The 13,320-nt window shown below is 38.7% G+C and overlaps 1 protein-coding gene across 1 annotated transcript in view; it reads left to right on the top strand.

The window, feature by feature from the left end:
• The window catches only part of scara3 (scavenger receptor class A, member 3), a 28,910-nt gene that overhangs the window by 4,622 nt on the left and 10,968 nt on the right, over positions 1–13,320 (top strand). The window contains exons 2-4 of the mRNA XM_046061231.1: positions 6,905–6,940; positions 7,727–7,768; positions 8,220–8,339. Coding sequence (XP_045917187.1) covers positions 6,905–6,940; positions 7,727–7,768; positions 8,220–8,339 — 198 coding nt within the window. The remainder of the gene's footprint in view (positions 1–6,904; positions 6,941–7,726; positions 7,769–8,219; positions 8,340–13,320) is intronic.

Here is a 13,320-nt window from a genome sequence, read left to right as displayed (position 1 = left end):
TAGAATTTCAACATATTCAGCAGTGGAAGTAGATGTATAAGAGGAACCAAAACAATTTAATAAATATTAATAAATATTTAATAAAAATATGAATAATACAGCTCTCAACAACATGTCATCAGAGCATCATAGACATAAAGTCATTCTAAAGCAAAGCAATCAATGACTAATATGAAAGGTGTTTAATACTGGACAAAGACCTTCAGAGATATCTTGATACGGATTGAGAACAATTTTCTAAAAACTACTGAACTGCAGAGGTTACGGTTCAGAAATGTGCCAGTTTATTTTAGTTATGTTTTAATTTTGTTCATATCGTATCACATTAAACGTGATTCAGATTAAGGCGTTGTTATTCAATGTCAACTAACACTGGACTGATAGAAATGTTGATGCTGAAGTCATCCACATGTTGAATGGGCATAACAATGCCTCTTTTTTTTACTTTTACTGTTAGTGAGATTTTTATATGATGCCTGATGTATCCCTAAATGCACTACCAGTTAATTACAGTTAATTAAGTTGTTGACACAAGGAAAATGTTAGTATTCAGAGTAACACTATATGGCCAAGAGTATGCAGACACACCTTTCTTTTCAACATATTTTTGTGTACTTTTGGTCTAGGAATGTATTTTGTGGCTTATTATTCTAAAATCTTTCTGCTAAAAAAATCAATTATATTTTTAACAATAGAGTGCTTCCAGTTTTGTGGAAACAGTTTGGGTTTTAACATGACAGCGCCCTCGTGCACAAAGGCAGGTCCAAGAAATGTTTGTTGACTAGTCTGCACAGACTTTGGGATGAATTGGAACCCACGACTATGACCCAGGCCTATTATCCAACATCAGTTTTGGACCTCACTAATTCTCTTGTGGCTAAATTGGACCAAAATCTGGTGTAAAGCCTGAAACCAGAAGAGTGGAGGCTGTTAAAGCAGCAGATTAATGCCAATGGTTTTAGAATGAGATCAACAATCACATATGGGTGTGATGTTAGGATGTCCACATACTTATGCTCATGTAGTGTAGCAACATGTTCAACAACATTTAATAGTATTGTATTTCTGTGGCTAGTAGCAGCATTATATTCAGTCCAGTAACCTTGACTAGAGCAGAGTGGTGAGCTGCTACAAAACCGAGGGACCAGGTGTCAAAATAGCCCTTAATAGCCATGTGATACAATTTGTCACAAAAGGTATTCTTGGCAGGTTATGGACATACAGTAATTTTCTTGACCTTGTCATATTGAATTATCCACTGTTCAGTACGACATCCTGTGGAAAAACCTTTGGAAATGTTTAGTTCATTGGACTTTTCAAGCCTCTCCTGCAAATACACATGCTTTCATTATATTTACTCCTTGTCACAGTGCAAGTGCACATTTTCTGAGCTCTCAGTGTGTATTCAAACTACAACCAAATTTTTCCATCCTTAGTCTGCCTGACAGTCTGGATAAACAACACCAACAAAAAAAGTGTCTTCTTTGGTCTATCTTGCGGAACACTACACTTCAAATAGTCCATATTTAATTTGAAATACATTAATATATATAAATAATATTGTTACAAAAAATTGCATTTTAGTGTCCTTTTTGTAATGGTTAGTTTTATAGTCTGTTCTGTTTCATCTAAAATGGAGCAGACCTCGGTTCTAATTGAGTTTGCCTTGTACCTTCAGGGTTGTTTACTTATCTAATCAGGGAAATCTGTTGAACATTGTAAGTTATGAACATTTGTTATATCACTGACACTGAAACAAAAGTAGGATCAGTCCAATTTAACATTGGTAACATTTATTTAATGATTTTGACAACCAGTCATGACATTAGCAGCCAGGTGTCCCAAGGAATTACATCCATATTTGATGAATCCATAACTCAAACTTTACATCTGGTGCCAACATTCAGTGCCAGTGCAGGAAGTAGTGACTATATGTAACAGGATGTAAACTAAGAGCATGGATGTCAGGGTGGTGGATGGGTGTGTAGTAGTGTTGTAGTGTCACCTACCTCTTGTTTGTAAGTAGTGCATCCCAGTAGTTTCCAACCAATTTGGCTAGTGACCCCTAACAATGAGACTATCAGGAAGAATAACAGCATCAATTATTTCAGCAAGTACAGCATAAAATAAAAAGCCTAGCACGATTTTAAGCCTGATTTACCGGTCGGACAGCTCGGTAACCTTCAGCTGTGATCAAGGGTAAATCCACGAATCCTAATCAACGACGCATCAAAACGGCTCCCTGACGCATCGCTGACACATTGAAGATGCCAGCCAGATATCTAGTATGCCTAATATCTGGAACAGTCAGCCGACTCGATATCCATATCCAGCCAATGAGAAAAGGCAGCTGGCAGAGCAGGCAGCTACTTTTTCTCAGCAAAATACTTACCAGCGTCGGGTGACAGAGCCGCTGTCAGCTCGTGTAGTGTGTGACCCCCTGTCACCTATCAGTCATGCAGTGTGAACGCCACGGCTTCAAGACTCCCGTCACAAGATGGGAAGTTGTGCAGTGTGAACAGCACGGCGATCGGCCGACGCTGAAAGTCGTGTAATCTACACGGGACTTAACATGTCTACTACCTCTGACCAGTTCATAAGAGTGATTTTTTTTGTAATGCCCCCTTGTTTTTTAAATGATAAAATTGGTAAGTAAACATTAAAATAAAGTCTGAAATCCACCTCCTTGTGGATGGATGTTGCGGTTGGATTTGAGATTTAGCTTTGTCACACCTAGCAGCAGTTATTTCAAACCTTGAAGGTGACTTTTCTCCTCAAATGCTGTTTGTTTAGAAATAGAAGGATCATGGAAATCCAAACTAATTGGACTACAATCTTGTTGCGATTGTGGTGTGTGCTGCCACTCAGTTACAGGAAAGAATGAAGGGTTTATGCAGATGCACTATGTTTGTTGATGAAGTACGACTTACTTGAAACTTTGAAGCATAATAAAATCGAAGTGCTGATATAACAAAGAAACATTGTCCACCGATTTAGACTGAACAAAATAGAGTTTTAGCAGTTTTACTGTGTTTTGCCGGACTGTATAGGTGTGACCTGGCAGAGCTGTGTTGTGTTGCTGTCAGATCAGCTCAGTTCTGCTCTGTGTGTGTTGGACAGGTCGACTTCCTCACTAACTAACGATGCAGACATGAGGGGTTTTTCCACAGAGAGCAGGGAAAACATGAGGAGAGAGAAAAAGAGGGAGAGATGTGAAGGAGGGGAAACATAACCGAGGAGCCGGCAGATATTTGAGGGTGGATACTGATTTGTGATATTTTGGAATTTAACCTTCCAATAGCAAATAATGTGCTGACATTAAAACATTTGAATCTGACCATTTTAATGTGGCAGAAGTCCAAAAAATGACAAGAATTCAGTTTCCCCCCTAAAAATGTATTTTAATCAGGGTGGGAAAGTCTCTGAAAACAGGATTTAGACCAGTATGGGAGATGAAAACTCTCCACTGAAACCCAGAATAATGACAATATGTGATGATGGTACCATTACCATACTCTCAGTGCTTGTACTACTCTTTCTTCTAAGACTTCAAATTTAAGTCGTGAGTTTACATTTTCATTGATAACTTTGAAAAAAAGGCTTAAAGATTTAGTGTGCTCCACATTTTAATGTGGATGCGTATTTTTACTTTTTCAAAGGTGATGAACTCCTACCAAAAATCAACGTTTGCTTCTTTTAAACCTGACCACAATTGTTCCCTAACCATAACCAAATTGTGCCTAAACCTTTGCCATAGAGGTAGCAGATCATATGAAGCATTTAGTAACCATCATATGCTTTAGAAACACACAACACAAGTTAAGATGTTAACAAAATAAATGTCTGCTATTTGATTAATTGTTAACACTACAGCTGCAGGCCATTTTTTATGTGATCTTTTATTATCATGGTTAGCACGGCCTCATCTGAAGGTACCAATAACAGTGAGACATAATAATGTGTGTCTCTTGCATCACAAATGAAATACGTGGCTCCACATACGTTTAATAGTTTCTAATGAAAGGCAAACACCGGTTTCACATTCAGCAAACTGAGACATCAGTCTACCCCTGGAAGAGTTTGTGCAGGGCAGCCTTCCCCTTGCCCTTGTTAACTACCATGAGATGTTTTGGCAACTGCAGAGCAACGATTAAGTATGGAAATGCCATTCTTTGTCTTTCTCACTTTCTACCATTAATGTCCTTTCTTTAATCCTGTCTTTTAGTTCTTTGAACATTGCTGCCTTCACCTCTCCTCCTGTTTTCCTCTCTACTCCCTCCATCATTATGTCAGACTCATCCACCCAGACCTGACCTCAGCTGATTCACCACTGTCTGACATAAACATCCATCTCAGAGTGGCATTTGCAAAGTGCAATTTGGTTTATGCCAAAGTTAAACATAAAGTTCATTTGTGGAAAGTCTAACTTTAAAATCCCAGTGCTGACTCTGTTTGTATCACCAGCTATGCCATAATGCTACATGCAGGCTGACATTTGCTTCTCATAGACAAAAAATGAAGGTAAACTGTTCTCCCTTTGAATTCATTATGAATATGTCGTTTTAAGTCAGATGTTTGTACAGGAGCGGTCTGCTGTAGCAGTGCTGATTACACGAGGAATGATACGTTAGCAATAACAAAGTTATGTTTTTGAATCCGTTTTCATCAGACAGTGTGGTGCTGGTTTCATTCTCTCCCACGCCTTTTTTCTCTTGTCCTCTCCTCTCTCGCCAGGCTTTTCTTCGTGCTGAGCTGATTTTATAGTTAACCACAGTGATTGATCCACAGCAGACACTTTGGTTTCAGAAAAGTTTGCAGCATTTTGTATTGGCTTGAGAAATGGACTTAAAGAGAAAAATAAAACAACAACTCAAAGTGAAGTGTAAATCAGTAAATCCATGCACATAGCTATTCCAATTTTTCACTTGCACAAAAATATACCACACTTAAAGTTGCAAAGTAAGAGTGACAGACAAAAAAAGTCACACTTAAAGCATCTGCTCATTTGCCTTTTGCATCCCTTATAATTGAGTGTTGCAACTTCTCATTCAAGGTGTCTCTAAAAAATCTGAGCTCAGTCCTTATGAAGGCAGATTTATTCAGCTTGGATTCAGAACAACTACAATGAATTTCAAACCATTGTATGTTTAATATGTTCAAATTTCTAGCCCAAAATTTTTCACCAAAATAGAATGTATTTAACACCATTTTACTTTATAACTTTATAACTTTCATTTGTCACTAGTATGGTTAGCAGTTTACTGTTTTGCCTGTGACAAACATAGTTCAGTTAGAGATGCATCAAGGAACTTAAACCAAGGAATTTTGAGGGAGCTTATTCTGCTGGGATAACCAACCCCTCCTTAATAAACAGATACATAAAAGCTAAATATCTGCAAAGGTGACCGTACCTAAAGATTAACGAATAGAAGTCCTCCGTATTTGACAACACAGTACATTGTTCCTCCCTGCCCTCTAGAACAACACACTAATAAACATAAACATTGAATCACGGCTGGAAACGGCAAACAAACAGTGGTCTCCTGTGTTAAAGCCAGATGTTTGTTGTTTGTTGTTGTCGCTCTATAATAACGTTATCTAACTTCCCCCTTTCCTCCCATCATAATTACTACGGCCGCATGAGGGATATGTCATTTCAACATAAACAGATGTTGCTTTGGGGCACTTGCTGAAAATAGATGAGAACATAAGGAGGAGGAGGTTGGAGGCAGGAGATTATAAAGGCCTCTGTGTTTACCTATGACCCTTATTGGATGTTACTAGTCAGCTGGTAGCCAAGCATGACTTCAGTCTGCTGCCTTAGCTTACACTATGCCTCATTTGCGTTCAACAAGGAGAAACCATGAAACCATGCAGAGCTGCGTTAAAGCTTACAGGTGCTGAGTATTTGATACTCACAACATATTTTTGGTGGAATATTCCTTTAAATTAAATCTGTCTAGACTCAGTCAGCACATTTTACACATCTCCACAATCAGAAACATAATTGCAAAGTCATTAAGCTGTGCACGTTTTCAGGTGGATGTGCAACTGCGTAGATTACATTACACAGCAATGTTTCTCCAATCTGACAGCTCAGTCTGACACTTTTTGCTTTAAGGCCAGCTCCTTTGGCAGAATCAACACGGCACCATAGCAGACTGTCTCTCTTCAGCTGGTCAGCAACTTGCCAAACCCCTTTATTCCGGTGTATGAGGGTATATGTATGTGTTTCCCAGCTGTTTTCCTTCAGAAAGAGCCTCCCCTGCTGCTCCGCTGAGTGTTTAGCCTTCCTCAACATCAAGTGCCACACCCACAGTGCCTAAAGCGTGGGGTTGGGTAACAGTTTGGGGGGGGGTGTCCAGCTAATTACACGTTGTATGAACTCAATTGCTTACATACAGTTATGAAAACATGATGTTGAATATTCTGGTAAAGTACACTGGCCTTGTGTGTTTTATTAGGCCCTCTGGTTATGTGTGGACGTCATGCTTCTTTCTTCAATCCTTTCCAGCCAGAGTGTGTGATGACAACCTCCTCTGACACATGTGCACACACATAACACACAATTCTCCCACCATAATCAGCACACAAAATCAACAACTGTTCTCATACTTTGCACCACCATGGGTCTGTTTTCTCCTGACTGAGCAACAGCTCAGATAAAACATCAGAGCAAAACAAAAACCTCCCTTTTCATTGTGCTGAGATGGCAGCCGCATACTGAACACACAGTGTAATACAGATACTTCAGGGTGAAAGCTGTGGGGGATTTTGAGGCAGCTGGTTTGTATGATTTATGACAGGAGTAATAAAACTTGTTAGGGGCTCCAGCAGAATTGTTTTCAGTCCATTTGTAAAAAAAATGTCTGTTTTGTGTCTCTCTTTCTTTCATTTTTGGCAGACAACTATGGCGGATACGAGAACCAGCTTTTCAAAGGTAACAATCAACGTTTTCTATTATACTAAGCTAAGCAAAATTAATATCAACTAGTGTATTATAGATGATCATCAGCTGCATGATAAATATGGTTCTGTTAGTTTGTTGCTCTTACTTGATCTCGTAAGATTCATCTTGATTGGTTTCAGAGAAAATAATGAGCTTTAGGCATGCTTTTAAGGGTATTCCATCTTAAAAGAGTAGTTTTACTTATTTGGGGACATTTATTTGCTTTCTTGCAGAGAATTAGATGAGAAAATTGACATCCCTCTCCTGTCTGTGTCATAAGTATGGAGATAGAGTCAGGAGATTAGCTTAGCATAGCATTAAGACTGGAAGCTTAAATCCATGCAGCAGCACTTCTAAAGTGTAACATGTTGTTATATTGTTTGTTTAATCTGTACACAAACAGATATGCAAATGCATTTTAGAGGAAGACAATTTATCCATTGAACTTTGGAGAGCCAGGCTAGCTGTTTCCCCCGTTTGCAGTATTTATGCTATGCTAAGCTAATCACCTACTAGCTCTAGCTCTGGGCAGATATGAAAGAGGTATCAAAAAAGGTAACAACCTTCTAATTTAACTGTTGCTTAAGTGTTCATAAGTTCCCTTTTTTAAAATTAATCTATAGATTTTAACCACTTTATGTGATAAAAATAACATGACAATAAACACTAAAAATATTAAAGTCTGTATACCCAATGACTCCTTTGTTATTTGGTCAGTAGTAGAACATCATGTTTTCAAATACTCATGTTTACATTCTCATGTTTCTTGTTTTTCAGAAGAGGATTTCACTGGAGAGGAAGAGATGCCGTCATTTAGAGGTGAAAGAAACACACACACACACACACACACGCACACGCACACATGTATATGCATGGCTTGTGTATAAAGTGTATTGAGTTTGCCTTCCAGAGCATGATTCCTTTTTAATTTTTCAATTCAACCATGCAACATAAAAATGCTGCCATCAGTAACAATTATTTGATACAGAGCGCTGAAATGACTAGTTAATCAGCATCAATTTTCATAAATGTCAACACAGCTACCAACTGTTATTATGAGTACTTATGATACTTAAGTAAATAGTTCTACTTTTACTTAAGTAAATTATTTACATACTTGTTAGACTCACCCCCAAACAGCTAAAACTGAAATAAATATTCGAAAAATCAAATCAAATGTATGAACACACGGCCTACTTTTTTGTTTTTATTTAGTCACATTAACTCACACAAGTTAATTAATGTGTTTATTCATTCTTTATTCTTCCAGGTCGTAGTAGAGGTGGCTGTATGAGGTGCCAACAAAGCCACTCTCTCCAGCTTGCTGTCAAAGTCCTCTATGGCTTTGTTGCATTCCTGATCATTACTGTGGCAGTGTTGGCATCACTTGGTGAGCTCAGTTTGATTTTTAATATCTTCACTCCCAGTGGTTTATTGTGAAGCTGAAGCTATCATTTAGTTTTATTTTCCATGAAGCTGCAATCAATGAATCATGCAAAGTAAAAGTTAGCACCAAAAATACCACAGACATTATCTCCCTGACTGCCCCACAGAGATGCCGATCTCTTGGACACGGTCAGCGGTCGAAACAGCTGTTCTCAACAGCCTGGTCATTTGTTAGGTAATTCAACCGCTTAATGCTGAAACTATTCATTAAGGGTAAGAAGTAGGCTTGTCGTGGGAAAATACTAGACTCTACTTTTCTATCTGTGACTGTGTCTTAATAAAAACCAATCCATTTAACTCCCATAGAGCAAATGAATTTGGTCCTCGGACAGCTGCTCAGCACCAACAGATGCTTTTCACATTAGCATCACATTGTATTGGGTTTGAAAAGCTGTAAATCTTCACCCTTTACTACCGTTCGGCGATCTCAGAGGAGGGAGAGAGTGAGGCTCACTAGAGTGATGTTAAATCCCACAACACACATGCAAGCTTGCATTCAGGTACCCACACAGAAATATAATAAAGTTCTGTTCTGGGTTTGCTCTAAACTGTGTGCGGGCATTTCATTAACTTACATATGTGCTGTAAACATGTAGAGGCTCATGTGTTGCTACTACAGAATTCTGGGAAATTATAGTTGGGCTAACTCTAATAAACTTTTTTTACTTTTATTGTTGTGCACAATATATGTTTATTAATCCTGTGTTGTACCCACTGATGTGAACGTATTCCCAGGTTTCTATGCTCCCAGGTATATGTTCCCAAGCTCAGTATCTTTTTAATGTGACATATTAAGGAGACTTTCGAAGGGTTATATGTTCTCAGTAATGATTTTCACTGGGTCAAATGTTCAACGTATGTTTCCGTGGGTCAACATGTTGTCTGGTGTTATAGACCTACTCCTTACATACCTACGCACTCACATTTGTGGGAAAGATGGTTTTCTTTACATTCTTACATTGACATTGATCCCTCCACAGTGCGTGATTGGATTTTTGCTAGGGCTGGGCACGTTAACGCGTTATTATCGTGTTAATTAATTAGCACCGACAATTATTTTAATGCACGTTAACGTGTTTTTTATTATCATTATTATTATTATTATTATTATTATTTTGAAAGTCTGTTTCTCACTGGCTCTGAATACACATACAGTCAAACCATGGGTCACAGGAGGGTTTGGATGTTGATCAGCCTGTAAATCACCCACCCAAAGAAGCAGCGGAGGGAGGCTTCGGCAGACTACATTGGATGCATTGTGTGGGAGAAGTAGATAAACAAAAGCAAGACAAGTGATCAAATGCCATAGCGAAGTGGATAGTTACACACTGAACGCTGATTAGTATTGGGGAAGCTTGGCCCCACGGGGTTCATCTTTGCTCTGGCACTCTTTGGAGAGTAACCATGGCAACGGCTTCTGTGCACTACACAGCTGTAGCCTATTTAGCTTAAGTTAAAATTATAGGCTTACGTAACTTTACCTGATAGGCCTTCATCTAGTTTTGCGGGGATGCTCTGCCATGCGAATTCCTTCCTGTTGATGGATATTTAGTAAACAGAAACAGATTCTGGAAACTCACAAACAGCGAGGATCAGTCTCTCTTCCAATGATTTGTGCTGCGCATCATGTACAAAAAGTTCAAGACAATTCAACTTCGGCAGCAGACATATGCGTGAGGCAGCACTTCACCCCACTGTAATAGGGACACTTATACCGAACATAGACTGTTTATGCTGCTCCCTGATAAAAGAAAAATATTTCTGCTGATACCTGTTGAGAAAGAAATAAGAAAACGGATTCATATATGTTAACCTGTTGCTCAGAAGGTGCCTGTTATGCTGTTATGATCGTGCCTCAGGACTCTAACTTGTTTTAACAAGCTATAAAATGTAATGCCCTGGCAGTGGCAAATAGCTTTGGTTTAATATTTGATTTGATTTCATTAAAGGGGCTATATGTAGGTTTTCAATGAAATTACTCATTAAGAAATCTAATTAACTCACTTAGAAATGAAGCACACGCCTGTTTTCTCTGTTGCTTGCATCAGCCACTATTCTGCTTTTAATGTGAGGTCTCCGGGTCGGATTCAACCCTGTGTGCATTCCCGAGCCTCTCTCGTACTACAGCGACAACACGGCAGCTAACAACATGCAGTCCACTAACACCATAAAACACTGACTCCAACATAAACTCCATGTAAGGATAAAAACAACAATAAAGGTTTATGTGATGAAGGCTGCCAGACCAAACGAAATTCAAATGATGTCAGGTAAAAACAGTCACACCTGAAAAGAAGAGAGCTGCTAACGTTATCCGATGCAAAGTTGTATCTCTTTCCATATTACTTCACCATCTAACACGACCCATATAACTATCCTGTGTACCAACAGTATCATGTCTAAGTGTTGATTTTTGCTTGCAAGAAAGGATATAACTGTACAAAGCAAATGTGGAGCGATTTGTTTACATTACTAGCCTTTAACTTAGTGATACAGGGTAGAGGCAACCAGCTATCCACAGCTGTTTGCTTCGTAACGTTTAATTTTGATTTATTGTGGTTTTACCAATACTCAGGTGCAGAGCTTCTACACCTCTCAGTCGCTGTAACTAACGTGACCCACATAACATAAAACACTGCAACAAAACGGTCACAACAACACAGAGGAAGAGCCATCCACTAACACTAAAGTAAAGTTACTTACTGCGGTCTAACTGTTACAAAGAGTGACACAATCTTGTTATAATATTCAGTCCAGCTCACTTTCATTATCATCCAATAAATTTAGCTGTGCTGACATTGCTAATGCTGTAGCACGTCGGCTAAATGCAGTAAATGTACCGCGATCATGTAACAAGCATGGATTAGTTCAACCTTCAGCTGATAAAACTATTACTGCAACGTTGCTGTGTTAGTTTACCTGAGATTCCAGCTTGTTGTGGGAAGCCGTCTCCCTGCCTGTTTATAGTCGCTGTCACTCTGCCTTTTTTCCGGGAGGATTGTGCCAATAGCCGTGTTTCCATCAACGTTTTTTTAATGCGCATTTTGAAGTATTGCATTAGAAAAGGTTGATGGAAATGACAAAATAAAAAAAAAAAAACTTAATTTCGCAAAAAAAATGTTTTTACACTCGCTTCAGGTGGTTTTTGTCTTTGTCGAAAAAGAGTTAATGCACTAAATGGGAGATGGAAACACTTTTTCCAAAAAGTTCTGACGTAGCGAACTTGTAACTCACGTCTGATTATCTGTGATAATTTCATGCACCTCGCGGCTGGTACCACTCATTTGCGATGAGAAAAGAGGTGGATGCAAATCTCGGCATGTAGCTTTCATCATCTGTTCTGCCGAATTATGCATTTACCTCTTAAAGGTCCTTTTCAGATACTTTGCTCTGCACACTGATCAAACGGGGTTATCACCGCATATTTTTGCTGAATCTCAATGAATGCTAATTCTACTGAGTATAATAAAATATAAACGACTCTAAACGTTCATAGAATAGGCTACATACTTAGAATCATTTATACCCATAATGAACCCCACATTTCTCGGGAGGCATGCATAACTCGCATAACACCGGATATTCCCATAACGTGCACAAACATGGCTGGTAAGAGTTTGCCCGCTTGAAACACATTTCTGAGGACCTCTCTCCATTTTTCTAAGATGACCTGCCATCAGGTTCAAGCAACTGGTTTGTTTCTGGTTTGGAACACATATGTCTTGTTTAATACAGCCATGTGTAACGTCAACTACTGACGCTTGCCGTAGCCTGGTTTATTTGCTCCAAACAAGCTGATGGAAACGCACATATTTCTTTTTTGCAACTTATCAAAAGTATGCTTAAAAATCGCATGACAATTGGATGGAAACATGGTTAAAATGCAGCTCGCTGCGCTGAATGAAAGGTACGGAGCCGGTGTTGATCTGCCTCTGAGCTGGGAACGTTGAAGTAACAGAGCCTGAACTTGTCTGGAGAAAAGCCACAGCCTGCTTGCTGGTGTTCCTGCGTTTACTGCAGGATTTCTGTATGAAAGCGGTTGTGTTTTGTATTACGCTCGCTCATGAGTTCAAGCGAAGACGCGTACGAGCACACACCTGGTTGCAATCTTAGAACCGCACCGCTAGTGGCTGCTGGAAACTCAATAATGCCCCTTTAATGTTTACGTTGAAATTTACAAGAAATATTTTATTGCTTCTGTGTAAAGGGAATACTGCTGGTAAAGAGCACGTTATTTGTTTTAAGTGTTTACAAACCATATAATAATAAACTACTGTAGAATTCATTATTCAATTTTGCACATAACAATGTGATTAATCGCGATTTATTGCAGAAAATCATGCAGTTAAATGCAATTAAAAATTTTAATTGTTGCCCAGCACAAATTTTTACCATTCGAACGGCAATGGCCATCTCCCTTTATTGTTTTGCGACTATACTCAACTGAGTTGTCTTCCGTTATTGCAATGAGCTCAAGCACAGCTGTACAACACCAAAGCGCCAAAAACTCAAATATAAACAGATGGGATATTGCACTTGGCTTCAACTCCCAACTGTGCATGTGCACAAAGACAAACAGAAACAAATAACCTTTGATTCCCTGCTGAACATCTGTTTTATAAAAATAAATTCTTCAGCAAAAGTTAGGTAACAAATGTGCAATGAAGTAAAACATTTTTTAGCTTTCTTCTACATGAAAAGGGATTTTTTTGGAGAGACATACATTTTGCCAAGATGTCACAACCAAAGCATTAAAAACTGTAGAAATCTGTAGTGGTTGACTTACAAACACTCAGTGAGGATGTTTTATGAAATTTATTTATTTAAAGTCTTAATATTGGTTAAGCATCAGAATTTAGCAAAAGTCATGAGCCATGTCCAACATCAAGGTCACAAAAGCTAATACAGTACAGCAAGTGGTATGT

This window comes from Micropterus dolomieu, linkage group LG10 (genome assembly GCF_021292245.1).
Source record: "Micropterus dolomieu isolate WLL.071019.BEF.003 ecotype Adirondacks linkage group LG10, ASM2129224v1, whole genome shotgun sequence".
NCBI lineage: Eukaryota > Metazoa > Chordata > Actinopteri > Centrarchiformes > Centrarchidae > Micropterus > Micropterus dolomieu.
Note: the sequence above shows the minus strand (reverse complement) of the source record. Positions and strands in the feature narration are given on the sequence as shown.